Source organism: Giraffa tippelskirchi, chromosome 12, assembly GCF_054371585.1.
Source record: "Giraffa tippelskirchi isolate mGirTip1 chromosome 12, T2T-mGirTip1v1.2.pri, whole genome shotgun sequence".
Classification (NCBI taxonomy): Eukaryota; Metazoa; Chordata; class Mammalia; order Artiodactyla; family Giraffidae; genus Giraffa; species Giraffa tippelskirchi.
Window position 1 is genome coordinate 3,435,273 of NC_137286.1, and position 19,025 is coordinate 3,454,297.

Sequence of the window (19,025 nt, forward strand, 5' to 3'; positions counted from 1 at the left end):
TTCTCTATATTATAGTGGAAGCCTGCTTTTTCACTGTAAATAACTAGTGGATGTTCATACTTGCTTAAAGGAGCAAATGGCAACACTCACTCAAAAAAACTACCTGGAAGACAGATAGTTCTCCTACTAAGTGACCTGGGCCTATGCTTGTGTCTAAATTATGCTAGTGCAGCCAGGATGCTAATTAGACTTATGGGACCACATAATTTTTCCTCAGATTTCTGTAAGTGAAAAATAAGTTACAGACCAATTGAATTACTAGAAATACTTATAGGACTTCTATAACTACATGAATGAGGTAGGATTTCAATTTTAGACAGTCTCATTCCTTAGTCAACGTTCAAAAGTGCAAGTCATTATGGAGCCAAGATTCGGATGCCTGGATACTGAAAGAAGAAAATGTACCCATCAAGAAAACAGAGGTGATTTGCACCAGAAAGCATTCGACAGAAATAGGGTTACCCTCCAATAATTTTAGCAAAGTTCAATCTTAAGATGTTGAGTAAAGTGAATCACTAAAGAGAACCCTGGAAGCAAAGAACAAAACTTGCAGTTTATTTTCCGTAAAAAGAAACTGAGACCTAACATAGAAATCACTGACTTCAAAACACAAACAGTGCAATGAAAGTATGATCAAGAATTAGCCAAGGTAAAGCCACTCAAATACAATAACGCAGATTAAAATGTATTTTAATAAAACAATGTACGTTCACTGAAAAACCACCACAAAGACAGACACCAAAAGGCTGACTGTGGTCATATCTAGGTCGAAGGATTCCAGGTGATTTTCATTATCTGTTTAATTTTCTACTACGATCATATACTTTAAAAGAAAAAAAAAAGCAAATGAGTTCAAAAAAAGTTTTTCAAACACTGGTGGTTTCCATGTGGGAAGACAATCCCAAACATAAAAGAAAACCCTAAACAACATTAATACTCATATAACATAAAATTTGGCTGGATGGTTTACTGGCTTTGAACATTCTCTGTGGATCTAAGAAAAATTCTCTTTTCCCCTCGCTGACCCTCCTGCAGAGACCAATGCTACAATGAAGCATCTCCTGAGTAAGAAAAAGTCTTTGAAAGAAACAAATTATCTGAAACAAATCTAAGTCTGGGGGGGAGGGGCAGGGAACAGGACCATGAGGCAGACAGCACAGCTTTTTGAGATTACAAGAAGCTTGTCCCCCAACACTTCCAGACAATGCCCCATATTTGTCCTAAGCTAGAATTTACCTGGACTTCATCCTCTTGGTTCCTGGATGCACCCGGCCACACCCATACTGAACTATCAGACACGCAGGCCACAGGCTACAAATGGTCTCAAAGCATCCAGGGGAAATCCTCGTGGAAGGCTAGCTCCCCTTCCAAGAGGAGTCCAGCCCTACTTTAGGGAGGTCACTACTGGAGGAGACGCTGGAATATGCAAACCTTTCGCCGCCTGCCTCCACCGGGTGCCTAACCTGTTTCAATATACCTGCTGCCAAAGCAAGTACCGTGCCTAACCTGAACCCCTCTGCTTTGAAGAAGGTAAAACGTGCCCAACATCCATAAGATGTTAGGGGAAAAACCTGAAGGAACTTTCTGACCAACCCAATAGATTCAAAGACCGCTGGGTCATCATTAGGATCATCTTAAAAGAAAGTGAAGTCGCTCAGTCCTATCCGACTCTTAGTGACCCTATGGACTGTAACCTGCCAGACTCCTCTGTCCATGGGTTTTCCCAGGCAAGAATACTGGAGTGGGTTGCCATTCCCTTCTCCAGGAGATCGTCCCCACCCAGGGATTGAACCCGGGTCTCCCGCATTGCAGGCAGATGCTTTACCGCCTCAGCCACCAGGGAGCATTCCACAAATACAAGGTATGTCTGAATGAAAACAAGCGGACTGGAAACTGAGATGCTGGGTCCAGTCTCGGGAGGATTAGCTGGTGTGACCTTGGACCAGTCGTTTCAGCTGGGCCTCAAGTTTTCTCGAGGATGAGGTGGGGCGGGGGAAGAGATGCATCCAGCCTCGGCAGGCGACAGCGTGAGGTCCAAGAGGCCAAGCTGCGTGCGCTGTCCAACCCAGCACAGGGGAAGCCCCGCAGGGCAGGCAGAGCTGCCACGGTCCCTGCCCGGGCCTCGGTACGTGAAGGGGGGGAGGCGCCGGGCCCTCCTCCTACATCCGGCCGAGCGAAGGGGCCACAATCCAGGCCGGCCGGCCGGGATCCCTCCCGAGGCCGGCCCGGCCTGGACACAAACCGAAACCGAAGAGCTCATGTGACAGCGGAGGCCGGGATGCGGCCTCCGCCCGCGCTCAGCCCGGGAGACGCCGTCTCCACCCAACTCGGCCATCTTGAGAGGCCGAGCAGACAAAGCGAGCCCATTGTCCCCGCGGGTCTCCGTCCCCGGGGGGGTGGCCCGGCGGCTGCGGGCGTGGCGCGGCGCCCCCTCCGCAGCCCGGGCCCCGCACCTTTGAGCGTGGAACGCTCTACCAGGACCGTGTGCACCTGCGGGTCCGAGAGGAACTTGCGCATCTGCTCCAGGGCGCTCTTCTCCTCCAGCGCCGCCTCGAGCGCGGCCGGGGCCTCGCCGCCGTCCTCCAGCAGCAGCGGCACCAGCTTACGCAGGTGCTTCTGCAGCACCGACACGTCGGCCACGTTCTGCACCGCCGACACCTCCAGGCCGGCCGAGCCGTCCTCGCCGCCGCCCCCGGGCTCCGACATGGCGCCGCGCTCGGGACCCGCGCGCAGCGCTGAGGAGGCGGCCGCGACTCGGCGAGAGAGCGAGCGAGCGAGCGAGCCGGCTCGCGAGAGAAACGGGCGACGCGGGCCGATCGTCCGCTACCCGCGGCCGACTGAGGGAGAGCGGGAGCCGGCTCCGCCCTAAAGGCTGCCACCCGCCGTCCCCGCCCCGCCCGCCGCGGCCACGCCTCGCGCGGCGCTACGTCATGACGTCACGCGCCCCCGCCGCGGCCACTGGCGCCTCGCGCGGCGCCTACGTCACGGCGTCGCGCACGCGCGCAGGAGACACCGGAGGCGCCACCGCGATGCCTTCTGGGACTCGTAGTTCCAGTGCTGGGCGGAGCCCCCGCCGTCCCCGCACCGCAGGCCCTGAAGGTGGGAACTTGGCGGGGCGCGGGGCGGGGTGGTCAGGGACTCCGTTCTGTCCTGTTCACTGCTGCGGCCTCAGCGAGCAGCACAGAGTCTGAGACCCTACAACAATGTTGAATGGATGAATGAATGAATGAGTGGATAAATGAATGGTGTTAACCAGTTAACGCGTTTAGAGCACTTATCTCTTGCTTGATGTTGTTCTAAGCCCTTAACTTGTGCTCTTTCTTTGACCGAATGAATGACTACGATGTGTCGAGCTAAAACATAGCTCTCTGTGTTTTAGAAAATACATAGGGAGAGTGGGGATCTTTTTCAGAGGGGGAGGAGAAGAGGGGAGTGTCACATTGCTGGGCCGGAAAGAGGGAGGTTGGGAGGGGACATTCCCAGCGCAGGTACCAGCTTCTGCAAAGACAGAGGCCTGACTGCAGGAGAGATCTACGGGAAAGCCACAGGAGGTGACACCTGAACGGTGGGGTGAAGCCAAGCTGTTGTGGGTCCCGGTTGCTAATGGCAAAATGATTACCCCCAGGAGGCCCCAAGGACCAAGAGAGAGACCTACACAAGAGCATCCGCGTAGAACGGTGATGCTCCCCTAGCATCCCGAGCTGACACTGTCCTTCCGAGGGTCTCAGCCTCGGGGGCCACACAAGGTAGGGGCTGCAATGCCTGCTCAGTACATCTGCCCCCGGCTCCCATCTACCTGGACCTCCTCTGGTACACCGAGATGACTTAAGGGCCAGAATCCATGCTGCTCACGTTCTTGGTTTAGAAGTGACAGTTATTATCAGGAGTGTTAATTGGCTTTTGAAAGTTCAAACTCATAACTCACTTTTTAAGTTGAGTGGAGGAAGGGAAGTTAAAGGCCCTATTTTTGTATCAAAATGCACAGTCAGAGAGCTAAGTCCTGATTGGTGGAATGACGATGGGCTGATTCGATTTCCCCAAATCATCTTTGGAAAACTGCGAAACATACAGTATGCCTATTCTTGCTCGATTACCGGGTGCCAAGTCCCAGGAGCTGCTGGAACATGAAGACTAATCAGACGATTCTTTAAGCACTCATGGAAGAGGGGACAGATTAATAGCCCATCCTCCTCCTAACCTCCATCAGTCCATTCTTTTTTGTGTGTGGAATTTTTTAAATTGAAGTATAGTTGATTTACAATGTTGGGTTATTAATAGCTTCAAGTGTATAGCAAAGTATATATACACACATATGTATGTGTGTATATACGTATGCATATATAATTTTTGTTTCCAATTCTTCTCCATTATAGGTTATTACAAGATATTGAGTGTAGTTCCCTGTGCTATACAATAGGTCCTGTTGTTTGCCTGATTTATATATAGTAATGTGTATATGTCAGTTCCAAACTCCTAATTCGTCTCCCCTACCCCAACCCACTAGGGCTTCCCTGGTGGCTCAGATGGTAAAGGTAGGAGACCCGGGTTCAATCCTTGGGTTAGAAGATGCTCTGGAGAAGGGAATGGCTACCCACTCCAGTATTCTTGCCTGGAAAATTCCATGGACAGAGGTGCCTGGCGGGCTACAGTCCATGGGGTCGAAAAAAGTCAGACACAACTGAACGACTAACACTTTCACGCCACCCTGCTATTCCCTTTGGTAACCATAAGTTTGTTTTCTATGTCTGTGAGTCTATTTCTGCTTTGTAAATAAGTTCATTTGTATAATTTTTTTTAGATTCCACAGAAGTACTATCATATTATATTGGTCATCTGTCTGTCTTATTTCACACCAGTCCACTCTTCTATCATATGCCTGAACAGACCTAAATAATGTTCCTGGGAAAAGACAAAGCACCTCTAGTGAGTTTGTGCCATGATCATAATGGTAATGAAAGTCAGTAATGCCACCAACAACCAGCACTGACAGCGCGTCATAGCAGGCACTCTGCTGAGGGTTGCTCCCTGCCTCGTGTCCTTTGGGGTAGGAACTGGGATGGAAAAGGGTCTATCAGGTGCAGGTTAGTGAACCCTGAGTTGACTACACACAATTTGAGCCCCAGAAACCCAGCAGTGACCTGGCAGATGGAGAGAGGCTGCTTGCAGCCTGCACGGTGAGTCAGCACCACCCAGGAGACGCAGCCACTTGGGCTCCACGGGACTCAAATGTCTGCAGCCTGGCTCCGAGCCAGGGCAACAGAGTAGCAGGCTCCAGATGTTCAGCCCTCTATGTCTGATGGCTTCAAAATTAAGTGTTATTTCTAAAAGGATGGAAGTCAGAGGAACCTGAATAATCCGGATCCGTGCATTGATCAAATGTGCTTGCATTTCTGTTTTCCAAGGATGTTTCCCTGACAGCTCAGTTGGTAAAGAATTCGCCCGCAGTGCGGAAGACCTGGGTTCGATCTGGGTTGGGAAGATCCCCTGGAGAAGGAAACCGCTACCCACTCCAGTATTCTGGCCTGGAGAATTCCATGGACTGACTGTATAGTCCATGGGGTCGCAAAGAGTTGGACGTGACTTCCACTTTTTTTGCTGTTTAATAAATACATAGTAAGAAGAATTGTCAGTGTTGATTGAGTGCCAGGCACTCTAAATTCCTTGTACTGAGGGCTGGCTAGACTGCCCCAGGCTGACAGGGGAGGGCGTATTTTTGTGAGATGCCGCCTTGGCCTCCTGGGGCAGGACTTCCTGGGAAGCTGACTCTTTGTGGAGGTGCAGGCCATCCATCCAGAAGTGGCCTCCCCCCTTCTCCCCTGGCATACTTGGTTTGCCATCTCCGCTTTCTCGTGCCCATAGTAGAATCTGCTTTCTGTTGGCAGTGGGCAGTGGGTGCTGGAGAGAGAATTCTTTCTAAGATGATGGGGGATGGGAGTGGCTGCTGGGCCACTTGTATTTTATCTGAAACTGGTGCCGCGAACCGTCTGCATGTCCATTCCCCACCTTCTTCCACTGCAGGGAATGGCTCTTCAGATCTAAGCTGGGGACTCGCTCTCAGCCCCACCCTCCTTTCCTCTCCTTCTCCCGACCCTGGACCACAATGAGCTCTCAGCCCAAGCCCCGCTGGCCTAGCACTTTCAGGGTTCTGTGCCCTGGGGTCCCCCTCTCCCCCGGAGAAATTCCACACTGGGCTCGCCCATTCATTCATTCATTCATTCATTTCATGGGCCGGTTCCCAGCACCAGCAGGGCCTGGACCCACATAGGAGCGTAGTTGGTCGATGGCTGTGAAACGAAGGCCTCACGCGCTGGGAACCGAGCTGGGTGGCAGCGGCGGCCGGTCCACAGGGCGCATGTTAGGTGTGGAACCTTCCCAGCCGCTTGGGACCGGGCGGCGGCATCCCGGCGCCGGCGCGGGTCTCCACCCACCAATCGCTCCCCGGGGCTGCAGGACACTCTGATGACGCTCGTCCCAGCCTCCACCTCCTTTTCTGTCTCGGTGCCTTGTCTGTCTTGCGAGCCTCGAGGTGAGGCTGGAAGCGCCCCGGGCTCCTGGCGAGGCTGGGGCGCCGAGGGGGAGCGCCCCGAAGGAGCAGGGCGGTATCGTGGCGCCCTTTAGCGGTGCAGCGGAGGGCTCGCACTCCGGAGCCGCCTCCTACCGGAGACCTCCTCCCCGCCTGCTGGCCCAATCCATCCAGGGGATGCCTCCAGACTCACCTGCCCAAGGTCACCCGGGCGACTTGTCCAGGGCCACCAAGCGAGCAACGGCACTGACCAGGGAGGGGGGAATGCCCACCCGTGGTCCCCGCCAGCATCCCACCACCCATTGGTAAAGTTGGGGAAATTTGCCACTAAAGCAGGCATTTCAGTCTCTCCTGAACCCCAGGCCCTCTGAGACACCTCCTGCTGCCCTGACCGCTCCTCTCTGGAGGCACCCAGCCCCTTCTCTTACCTGAGAACGGTCTGTGTCCCCTGCCAAGGCCACCGCTCCCTGGGGGGCGCTGGAGCCCACCCCCTTTCATGGACATTGCCTCTGAAATTCTCCCCGCCCTCTCAAACATTCCCTCTCTCCTTCCTGGACTCTTCTCAGCCGTGTCCAGCCTTCTCCAATGCACCTTTTCTTTGAAAAGAAAGAAGAGAAACCCCTGCCACACCTCCTGTCAGCACGGCTCATGCTTTTCAGCAAAACTCCTTGAAAATGAGGGTAGCTGGGGGCTGCCTCTCAGCCAGCCCCCCACCGCACTCCCCGGCAAGTGCTGTGGTGAAGGTCACCAGATGGCCTCCACGTGGCCAAATCCACTGACCCCTTCTGGGTCCTCCTCTTTCTTGACACTTGGGTGCTGTGGACACAGCAGGTCTTGTGTGTCCTGCCAACACCCTGCGAGCCCTGTGACACTCAGTACATCTGTGCACGGTGACTCCCCACCTTAGGATATACTGTGACACTCAGTACAAATGCACACAGTGACTCCCAACCTTGGAATGTACTGTGATGCTCAGTACATCTGTGCACGGTGACTCCCCCGACCTGATGAGTCACACCCGCTCTTGTCACATGGAGTGTTCCAGAAAATGCCTATCCAGTCAGCTTGGCTGAAAGTGTTAAGGCTTTATATCTGTGCTGCTCGTTCTATTGAGAGATACATTGAACTTTCGGCATATAACTGTGCAATTGTCTCTCTCCACACAGCTCAATCTGTTTTTGATTCCTGCATATTACAGCTCTGTTATTAGACACATAAACATTTCACATGGTCATGACCTTTTCATGAATTGATTCCTTGAACACTATGAAATGTCTCTCCTATTCCTAGTGGACTTATTTGCTCTGAAATGTACTTTGTCTGATGTCAGCACGTTCTCTCGTCTTTCTCTGGATCAGTGTTAGTGTGCCGTCTTTTCTATCCTTTCAGTTCAGTTCAGTTCAGTCGCTCAGTCGTGTCTGACTCTTTGCAACCCCATGGACTGCAGCATGCCAAGCTTCCCTGTCCATCACCATCCCCTGGAGGTTGTTCAAACCCATGTCCATCAAGTCGGTGATGCCATCCAACCATCTCATCCTCTGTTGTCCCCCTCTCCTCCTGCCTTCAATCTTTCCCAGCATCAGGGTCTCTTCCAATGAGTCAGCTCTTCGCATGAGGTGGCCAAAGTATTGGAGTTTCGGCTTCAGCATCAGTCCTTCCAATGAATATTCAGGACTGATTTCCTTTACCTTTCCCCCATCTGCACCCTCACACACACACACGCACGCATGCACTTAAAATATTTATTTGTCTGGCTGTGTTGGGTCTTAGTCGTGGCACACAGGATCTTGCTCACAGACTCAGTAGTCGTGGCACATGGGCTTAGCTGCCCTGTGGCACGCAGGATCTTAGTTCCCCCACCAGGGATTGAGCCTGTGTCCCCTGCGTTGCAAGGCAGATTCTTAACCACTGGGCCATGGGGAAGTCCCTGCACCTTTACATTTAAAGTGGGTTTCTTATTGGCAGCACATAGTTGGCTCTGGCTTTCTAAAAACCCAACAGTCTCTCCCCTTAGTTGGAGAGGGGCAGTTAGAGATTTGGGGCTCCCAGGTGGTGCTTGTGGTAAAGAACCTGCCTGCCAGTGCAGGAGATGTAAGAGATTCGGGTTCGATTCCTGGGTTGGGAAGATCCCCTGGAGGAGGGCATGGCAACCCACAGAGGGCATAGCAACCCACTCCAGTATTCTTGCCTGGAGAATCCCATGGACAGAGGAGCCTGGTGGGCTACAGTTCACGGGGTCACAAAGAGCTGGGCTTCAGCATCAGCCCTTCCAATGTATTTTCAGGATTGATTTCCTTTAGGGTTAACTGGTTTGATCCCCTTATAACTGAATCACTTTGCTGTATACCTGAAACAGCAGTGTAAATCAACTATATTTCAATTAAACTTTTTAAAAAATATATTAAAAAAAATTCCTCCAGGATCCTAAAGGGTTCACTCCTCTTCTCCAGACCTCCACTAAAGCAGGACCCTTTAGAGAGCCTTCAAAATAACACCCCCACTGCTCATCCCTTTTTTTATTGCTTCATTTTCCTTTGGAGCATGTTTCTCTGCATGAGATATACTTGGCGATTCTTGCTCAGGGTCTGCGCCCCCAGCTAGAATGTGATCCCGCCCAGTGCAGGGCTTGCTCTGGTTAACGCTGAAACGTAGGGCAGGCCAGTGCCTGCAACTGCATTTTGCTCGCCGTGAGTGAGGAGAGCGCCTTTGAGGCCTGAGGAAATAGAGTACTTCTGCTCCTTCCTGGTGAGTTACAAGGTGATTCTAAAAAAACAGATTTTCAAAAAGTTTGACTCAGCAGCTGTTGCTGAGAGCATAACGGGCAGGAGGGCCAGGCGTCTCCAAACAGAGGAACCAGGCTGCAAGTGTCTCTTAAGATTCTGTGTTGCCGTGATGACACCCGCTTCCACCTGAACTTGACTTTTCCCAAACCTTGAGCTCACCAGTGCGTTTTTCTCATGGGAATGTTTTTCTTAACATTGTTAATGAAACTATGTATTTGCTTTGGAATTTGCCTTTCTTCAAAATGTTTCCACCTAGGACTAACGTTTTTTCTTTTCTCAAACCTTTGGCTAATAACAGCTCAACAAACCAGTATTCCTATCAACCGTTTTATGGCTGGGGGATGACACACCTCATGCCATCCTATCTCAAAAATGCATTTTTTGGAGAGCGCCTGGTGAAACCCTTTCAGTCTGGAGGTGTCTCTCTTATCTGATTAACAGCTCTCTAACAGACATAAAACAGCTTGCTAAAACTAGCAAGGTGGGCACTCTCCATCCCCCTTCTGATGTCTGTGTCAGAAGCTTTCTCTGTCTGTTTTCACTTTAATAAAATTCTGCTACACAAAAGCTCTTCAGTGATCAAGCCTGGTCCCTTGTCCCGAAGCTAAATCTTCTTCTTCAGAGATCACAAATCCCACACCGTTCACTGTAAGCTATCATTACCTGCAGATACATCGAAGCTGATTTATAAAGAAATGGTCACGACATTTCCATGATGCTACAGACACACACTAAGCACCCCTCCTGTCACACACACACTGTGATCTTCACTCTATGTCATTCCAGGCCTTTGGAGCTTAGCTCCATCCATGGTTGAAATGGTACCCATGATGCATTTCTTTTAAAAAAATTTTTTTTCTAACTTATTTGGCTGTGCTGGGTCTTAGTTGCAGCATGTGGGATCTAGTTCCCTGACCAGGAGTCAAACCTGGGCCCCCTGCATTGGAAGGGTGGAGTCTTAGCCACTGGACTGCCAAGGAAGTCCCCCACAATGCATTCCTTCATTTCCTCAAGACTTTGGGAAGGGGCGACACAAATATAAATTTCTTGATGTATCTTTATCAAGAGTCACTTGGTGGGCCATCTGGGGATTTGAGAGGCTACTTGTTGTGGGCTGAACTATGTCCTCCTGAAAGATATGTTGATGTCCTGACCCCTAGAACCTCATGTGACCATATTTGGATATAGGATCTTTGCAGATGTGATCAAGTTGAGATGAGGTCATTCCGGATTAGCGTGGGCCCTAAATCCAGTGCCTGGTATCCTTATGAGAAGAGGGAAATTTGGACCCAGACACACAGACACACACAGGATGAATGCCATGTGACCATGGAGGCAGAGACTGGAACGATGTGTCTAAAAGTCAAGGGTTGCTGGCCACCACCAGGAGCTGTGAGGGGCCTGGAGCATATGCTCCTGAGTCTCCTGAGGGAACCAACCTGCCCACACCTGGATTTTGGATGTCCAGGCTTCAGAACTGGGTGAGAGCACATTTCTCTTGTTGTAACCACCCAGTGTGAGGTAATTTACTACAGCAGTCCTAGGGAATGAGTGCATTACTGTTCCAGAGACAGCTTCTTCATCCGACCGGAACGCTGAATCCTGCGGGATGGAAGCTTTGAGACTGTGGGATGGAAGGAAGCTATGGGTCCATCCGCAGAAAATGAAGCTGTCTGAGACGTCCTGTGGCCATGGGATGGATCACCCCACTGCAAGTCTGTCACCGTGTCCTCTGCAAAATAGAATGAGCCAAAGACCTGTGTGTCTGATGTGTCACAGGCCTGCCTGACTGCTCGCTCAGTGTGTCAGACTCTTTGCGACCCCCCTGGACTGTTGCCCACCATGTTCCTCTGTCCATGGGATTCTCCAGGCAAGAATCCTGGAGTGGGTAGCCACTTCCTTCTCCAGGGGATCTTCCTGACCCAGGGATTGAACCCCTGTCTCCTGCATCGCAGGCGGATTCTTTACCGCTGAGTCACCTGGGAAACCCATTGTGGCACAAAGACATGAACTTTTGGCAGCTCCCTTACGAGTGCCATTGCAACATGCTGCATTCAGCATCTTTGTGCTGCAGTAGGTGATTCACTTGGATACTGACGTGGATACAGTCTTGTCACTAAGTGGGAGGGATCTGCAGAGGGAGCTTTGTCTTCGGGGCCTCTGATGCCTGCAGCAGACATTGCAGTGCAGGTGGTACGAGTCCACTTTCCGACCCTCGTGAAGAGTTTACTGGGCCACCAGCTGAGGAACACCCAGCACCAGGCTAGATCTCTTGCCGGTTTCCTGGGATTTCCTTCCTGAAAGCTGATTCATGTTTTCTCAGACACAAGCTCCTGCTCCGTGCCCTTTCTGTTCTATCCGTTTGTGTCAGCAATAAATATTAGGGCCAGGTAGCAATTTGGGGGGTTTGGGTTTTTTTAATTTTATTTTGGAGTGTAGCTGATTTACAGTGTTGTGTTAGTTTCAGGTGTACAGCAAGAGGATTCAGTTATTCAGTTATATCCATTCTTATTCAGATTTTTTTTCCCATGTAGGTCGTTACAGAGTATTGAGTAGAGCTCCCTGGGCTATACAGTAAGCCTTTATTTTTTAATTAAACTTTTTATTTTGTATTGGAGTATAGCCCATTAACGAGTAGGTCCTTGTTGATTATTTTATATATAGTAGCGTGTGTATGTTAATCCCAAACTCCTAATTTATCCCTCCCCACTCCTTTCCACCTTGGGAACCATGGTAAGTTTGTTTCCTATGCTTGTAAGTCTGTGTCTGTCTTGTAAATAAGTTCATTTGTACCAATTTTTAAAAATAATTTTACTATTTTTGAATTTCACTGCTGCGCGTAGGCTTTCTCTAGCTGTGGCTAGTAAGGGGCTACTCTCTACTTCTGGTGCCCAGGCTTCTCATTGTGACGGTTTCTCTTTCTGCACAGCACGGGCTCTAGGATGCTCGTGCTTCAGTAGTTGTGGTTCCTGGGCTCTAGGGCACAGGCTCAGTAGTTACAGCACATGGGCTTAGTTGTTCCGAGGGATGTAGGATCTTCCAGGATCAGGGGTCGAACCCATATGTCCTGCATTGACAAGCAGATTTTTTTTTGCCACTGAGCCACCAGGGGAGCTCCTACCATTTTTAAATTCCTCACATAAGTGATATCATATGGTATTTGTCTTTCTCTGTCTGACTTACTTCACTTAGTATCATCATTCGTTGTCCACCCGTGCTGCCAATGACATTGTTTCATTCTTTTCTCTATGCCTGAGTCCTATTCCTTTGTATATGTGTGCCACGTCTTGTCTATTTCTCTGTCAATGGATATGTAGGTTGGTTCCATGTCTGCGCTGTTGTAGATAGTGCTGCAGTGAACACTGGGGTATGTGTGTCTTTTTGAAGTATCGTTTTCTCCAGATACATGCCCAGGAGTGGGGTTGCTGGATCATTTGGTAGCTGTATTTGTAGTTTTTTACAGAACCCAGGGGGAGGCTTTTGAAGTGATCTCCACACCATAGTCACAGAACTCAGTGGAGCAGACTGCAACACACAAGCCCAGGGAGGGTGTGGGTAACCGTTCCAATCACAGGAAGCCGGGCTGTACTGCAGGGACAGATGACACACAAATCCCAGTGGCTAGAACAGTAAAGGCTCATTTCTTGCCCCAGATATGTGTCCACCGGGGATTGGCTGTCACCTTGCCCTGTGTGATTTTCTGAGATCCAGGCTGATGGAACAGCGTCTATCTGGAGCACTGTCTGCGGTGTGGCCAGTTCTGGCTGCTATAACAGAATACCATCAACTGGGGGCTTAACCAACAAATGTTTATTTTTCACAGTTCTAGAGGCTGGGAGTCTGGGTTTGGGCGTGCAGCATGCTTGGGTTCTGGCAAGGACTGTCTTCCTGGTTTACAGATAGCTACCTTCTTGCTGTGTCCTTACATAGCAAAGAGAGAAATCATCTTTGTAGTGTTGCTTTTTTTTTGGCCACATGGCTTGTGGGGTCTTAGTTCCCCAACCAGGGATGGAACCCGGGTCACAGCAGTGAAAGCACTGAGTCCTAACCACTAGACCACCAGGGAATTCACTCGTTTTTTTTTTTTTAAAATAAGGGCATTAATCTCGTTCATGAGGAAATCACTCTCATGAACTAATTCCATCCCAAAGGCCTCATCTCCAAATATCATCAGCTTGGGGGCTGAGGCTTCAGCATGTCCCATGGGGCAGGGGACACAGACAGTCAGGCCAGGGGACAAAGACAGTCAGGACCGGGGACACACACAGTCAGGACAGGGGACACAGACAGTCAGGCCAGGGGACAAAGACAGTCAGGACAGGGGACACAGACAGTCAGGACAGGGGACACAGACAGTCAGGCCAGGGGACAAAGACAGTCAGGACAGGGGACACAGACAGTCAGGACAGGGGACACAGACAGTCAGGCCAGGGGACAAAGACAGTCAGGACTGGTGACACAGACAGGACAGGGGACACACACAGTCAGGACAGGGGACACAGACAGTCAGGCCAGGGGACACAGTCAGGACAGGGGACACAGACAGGCCAGGGGACACAGACAGTCAGGACAGGGGACACTGACAGTAAGGCCAGGGGACCTGTTTTATGGCAGAAGGAATGAGCTACGGAGAGAACCACATGCTGGCTCTTAGGTTTCTGCTCAGAAATGACACGTGTCAGTTCCTCTCATATTTCACTGGTTGAAGCAAGTCACACAACCAAGTGTGACGTCACAGGACAAGGATGTGTAAACTCACAGGGAGGGGAAATGAAGTGCTGCAGTAACTCAGTGAAATGTGAAGGCAAAAGGAGTTTCTGTTTCTAAGAAAACTAAGTTGAATTTTTTGGGAAGACTGGATAAAGGCAAGTCCCTAAAAATACTGTTGAATTACATTCAAGTCAGATTAAGTGAAGATACTGGGGAAATCATAAACATCTAGGATTCTGTGTATCAGCTGCTAACACAGTGCCTTTCAGCTCTCATGTTGAAGAAACCAAGAAATTGTACACAATCTACCACAGGTGTGGACTGTGCATGGAAGATGGGGAGGCATTTGAATTGGCATCTTCCCCGAACTAAAGGCTCCAGGCTTCACTTAAAAGCCATTGTGGACTCATTCAGTGTTCAGGCCAGCAAACAACCCACTCCAGGTATTTTAAGTAGAAAGAGATTTCGCAGAGGGAGTTGAGTGCTTACAAAAAGGCACAAACGTCAGAGGCTGATCCAGACCTGTGCTTTATGGCCCTACCACCACAGCTGTCACCCAGAAGTCAGAGCTTGGTTCTGTCTGATCACCCACACCACAAAGCATGTGACCAGACAGTGGGGCTTAGGTCCAGCTACTGCCAACATACATATCTGCCAGAGTCTGCTTGGCACCCACTGCCCTAATCTCCCTGGAAAGATTACACCCAAGGCTTGCATGGATATGTTTAATTGGTAAAACCTTATGTCCAATGGAATCCTAGCTGCAAGAGAGTCTGGGAAATGTAGGGTCTTTATCTCTTTAGTGTTCCTACCTCTGCAAATAGATAATGAGTTAAATGAGGGTTGAAAGAAGCTATGTATCCAGTAAAATTGGCAAATATATGAATATACTTTTATACGTAAATATATTTTTCTTTTATAGAATTTAAATTAAAATAAGTTATTTAAGGGTGCAGACACTCCAATGATAAAATGTTATGATTCCTGGCTTTCACCAGTTTCTTCTTGAAGAACAAGACCCCAATGCATCAGGTGATGAGGCATTAACATAATTCAATATATACAAAAAGCTTGCTGGGTAATGGGGCGCCCTCAGGAGGGGTGCTGAGAGGGGAGAGCTGGCCAATTGCAGAGAGAGTGGATTTGACTCGGGGACTCTGGTGATAGTAGGAAACTGTGAACTACTACTTAATGATAATCAAAGCAGGCAGCTATGTATCTCTTTCTAATTGTAAGGGAGCTTTTTTTGGTTTTAAAAAGAGCAGATGCCAACAACTCTCTTCCAGGGGCAGTGACTTCTCGTCAGTTTGCTGACACACAGAAGGTGTCCCCTGGGCGCACCCTGCTCAGAGCAGGAGCCCCACCACGGGCCCTGGAAGCCCGTTTTGTATCTCCAGCTCCTGGAACAAAGTTCAGCACAGAGCTGGGCTCTGAATATTTACTGAGTGAACAAATGTGTGATTATCCCTAACTGATAGCTGAGGAAACCAAGTCTCGGAGATACTGCATACCTCACTGAAAATGACAGGGCTGGATGGTGGTGCAGGCAGGACTCCTGGCCGGGGATCAGGAGTCCACACCACTGAGGCTACAGGAATGACAGACTGGGCTGATTTCTCCGTGAGAGGGTAATATTTTGAAGTACAGGCAGTCCTTGATTTGCAAGGTAGCGTGGGACTCTAAAAATGACTGCCCAAGTTGAAAACATGCAAAACCACCTTAGTCAGTGGGTGGGAGAGGTTTGCAGGATCCCAATAATATATTAAAAACCACTGAAGTGTACACTTTAAAATGGTTAAGGTGGTGAATTTTCTGTTATGTGAACTTTGTTCCAATAGAAACTGTTTAATGAACAAGTGGTAGAAAAAAAAAATCAGTGGGGAAAGTGTGATTGTTTTATGACCTTCAAAACATTTAACAATTTTCTTCTTGGTTATAATTACATAGGGAAATAAAAACATAGTACAACTAACATTTATCTAGTACATTCTAACTTAAAACACTAGAGGCACTGAGAATTAAAGTGCTCTATTTCTTTGTACAAAGGTCACACAGATACTAAAACTGGAAAGATACAGAGAAGGTGAGCACAGTGTTGCACAAGGGTGACACAAATTCACGAAGTGGTCTGACTTTTTACAATAGTGTGAATGTACTTAATGCCACAGAACTGTATACTTGGAAGTGGATTTTATACTATCTGTCTTTAACCACAATTTTAAGAAAAACAGATCAGGAGTAGTTTGAACAGTGCTTGTCCCCTTCTGATTGTATAACTTACAATAGGGAACAAGCATCTTTTCGCTGCCATGGTGAACTGTCATTGTTCTTTCTAGATCTGGACCAGCCTCTGATGTGGCCTTTGCACGTTCAACGATTTGAAACATTTCTTGAGTTCCGTTACCATGAAGGTTTTTGTTGGCACCACTTCCTCGGAGTCTTCCTCCTTCTCATCATCCACCAGGTACCTCAGCCGCACACCTCTGGCCCTGGAGCAGCAGCAGAATCCACGTCCCCCGTCAGTTCTTCCTTCTAGAATTGTCACACGCATGCTAAGTCACTTCATCCTCGACCCAGGGATCGAACCCGTGTCTCTCATGTCTCCTGTATTGGCAGCAGGTTCCTTACCATTAGCGCCACCTGGGAAAACCGGTTCACTCCAACTTCACTTTCAGCATTATTAGCATTTTTTCACTTTCAGCATTATTAGCAGTTTTGGTACCTTTCCTGCGCTTCCACCTTTTAGGCAACTCCTTGTGTCAGTGATACATTTTTTAAAATTTATTTATTTTATATTTTTTATAGCAGGTCTTAGTTGTTGCAGGTGGGATCTTTGATCTTCACTGCAGCGTGTAAGTCCTTTAGGGCAGGCGGCTCTTAGTTGTGAGATCTAGCTCCCCACCCAGGGATTAAACCCAGGCCCCTTTGCATTGCCGAGCACCGAGTTATAGCCGCTGGACCACCAGGAGGTCCCTCAATTGATACATTTTTGTAACGTGTTAAGAGGGTTTATCATAGAAGGCAACACAACTACACACTTTGCTGGCTGTCTAGGAACTGAGTAGCAGGTGTGCATTGGGCAAGACTTTGAAAGCAGAGCCATGATGGGTTGGTGCAGGCTGAACAGCCCACAGCGCAGTTTGTACCTGAGGCAGTTTCTCTCCTTCACACACCAAGGTGACTGATATCCAAGCCCTGAAGGGACTGTTGTTATTTATCTAGCCCACAGTAACTAGGCTCTGTGCCTGTCGGAACTGTGTAAGCAGGGACCGCCTACCTTGCCACTTTCCTTCCCTCTTCCTGCTCCTTCGCCCTCTGCAAGTAGGAGCCAGCCTGGGCCCCTTGCTGCAGGACGGAAAGCGGAAGGGGCCTGTGGGTCATTCAGACTTTGGTTTTTCACCTAAGTCCCAGACAACAATAATGTAAGGAAGAGGAAGGAAGAACTGGAGTCTCCCTTGTGGGCAAAGTGTCCTGGAGAAGCGGTGGGTGATGAGGTATCCTGGGCTGCGGGGAGAGGCAGGTGAGGGGGTCCCAGGCCTGCTGCCCACCAGCCCCCAGAAAACAATGCAGGGGGGTGCACTCAGGTGCAGGACCCCGAGAGGCTCACCAAAGCAGCCCACGAGGCTGGGGGCAGCACTGTGGCATGGGATCCAGGGGCTGCAGTGACTGGTGTGGATGGGTGAGGAGTGGCCAGCAGGTCCTCATCCCCACCCCTGTCCCACCCCCATCCAGGCCCTGTTCCTGCTGGATTCCTGACTCAGGAAGGTGCAGAACTCTGGAACAGACTCCTGTGATGTGCCAGCCCGTGGAACTGTGGAATGGGCACTGGGGTCAGAAATTAGGCTGTTACAGAAAATGGAGCCAGTGGAATGGCCCGCACACACGTTTGTGGCTGGAGAATCATGCCTGTGACAAGCTTGGCTGCGCACCGTCATGAGCTAGCCTTATCTAACGGCTTTATCTGATGTCCACAATGTTAGTGAGATAGCTTATTATCACCACAGTTTGAAGACAGGGCAATAGTCGAAGGCAGAAGTAACCTGCTTAAGATCTCATAGGTAGCAAGATGCATAGGAAGACTCAAATTCAGGTGATACTGCGCATGTCTAGAGCCTTTTAACCATCAAGACAGTGTGGGCTATCCGTCCCCCCCCCCCAGTCTCTAATGTAGCACCAAGCACAAAGTGGCTGCCATTGCTCCCTCTCTCTCCCAAATATCCCCCAGCAGCCACTCTCTGAGCCTCCACTTTCCATCTGTAAAATGATGGTCACTGGCCTCGAGTGACAGCATGGTCGTCCAAATATCTGCTCGGAGGGTTACGCATCCAATTTTCACTTTGACGTAACAGTTTCCTCCTTTACTTTGAGGGGTGGAAACATTTTACAGCCCCCTGCCCCAAATTTCCAGTGGGACTCCCTATCTGGTGAGGTGCAGAGCACAGGGCATGGTGTCCTGCTAGGTGGGACTTTGTTGAACCTCAGTGCAACAGTCCCTTTTCAGCATGAAGGCAGAGTGGACTTGTCCACAGTTTCATTGACAAGACAAAACCCCAATTTTGCCCTGAAAGTGACAGGACGTAAAGTGTTTCATCAGCAAACATGTACTATTTCCCTGACCCCAGTAGATGCTGGAATCCCCTGCACTGCCAGTTGGCCTCAAGTCTGACAATTGCTCTTTCTCTATCCTAAGCAATTTCCTATTTATTTTCTAAGTTGAGCAAGAAGGGGCTATGGTTAAGCCATTTAACCTCTCTCTACGTCTGTTCCTTGCCCATGAAGACGTGAGACGCTGTGTTTAGAAGCACGATGCCCAGTATTGCCTGGAGAAACTGCACCGCAACCTGGAGGGTGGGGGCTGCTTGTACGTTGAAAATGGGCCTCTGGGATCAAGTGAGGTTGGGAATCCCTGTGCTAAACAAAGCTTAAGGACAGGACTTTTCTGTGGCACGTGAAATCTATGCAAAAGCCATGTGATTCTCTAGGGGGCGGGGAGGTGCGGTGTTCCCCAA

General features: G+C 49.7%; 2 protein-coding genes and 1 non-coding gene across 3 annotated transcripts in view; 2 read left to right on the forward strand and 1 right to left on the reverse strand.

Moving 5' to 3' along the window:
- The window catches only part of DYNC1H1 (dynein cytoplasmic 1 heavy chain 1), a 62,496-nt gene extending 59,592 nt beyond the window's left edge, over window positions 1–2,904 (reverse strand). The window contains exon 1 of the mRNA XM_081548796.1: window positions 2,454–2,904. Coding sequence (XP_081404922.1) covers window positions 2,454–2,706 — 253 coding nt within the window. The 5' untranslated portion in view covers window positions 2,707–2,904. The remainder of the gene's footprint in view (window positions 1–2,453) is intronic.
- LOC145529103 (uncharacterized) lies at window positions 2,342–18,950 on the forward strand. Its single transcript, XM_081548800.1, has 3 exons — window positions 2,342–3,099; window positions 16,353–16,480; window positions 17,749–18,950. Exons 1-3 carry the CDS (start codon window positions 2,931–2,933, stop codon window positions 17,770–17,772), a joined length of 321 nt encoding a protein of 106 aa, XP_081404926.1. The 5' UTR covers window positions 2,342–2,930; the 3' UTR covers window positions 17,773–18,950.
- Window positions 16,053–16,154, forward strand: LOC145530653 (U6 spliceosomal RNA). The gene has a single exon (XR_014071966.1). It is a non-coding gene; the product is annotated as a U6 spliceosomal RNA (small nuclear RNA).
- Window positions 18,951–19,025: the final 75 nt, after the last annotated feature.

Excerpts from the sequence above, each read along its gene's own strand:
- LOC145529103 (XM_081548800.1), top strand. The coding sequence starts at position 2,931 with ATGACGTCACGCGCCCCCGCCGCGGCCACTGGCGCCTCGCGCGGCGCC. Across the intron at positions 3,100-16,352 it reads CCGCACCGCAGGCCCTGAAG|ATCTGGACCAGCCTCTGATG; the intron begins GTGGGAACTTGG and ends TGTTCTTTCTAG. Across the intron at positions 16,481-17,748 it reads TCCTTCTCATCATCCACCAG|GCCCTGTTCCTGCTGGATTC; the intron begins GTACCTCAGCCG and ends ACCCCCATCCAG.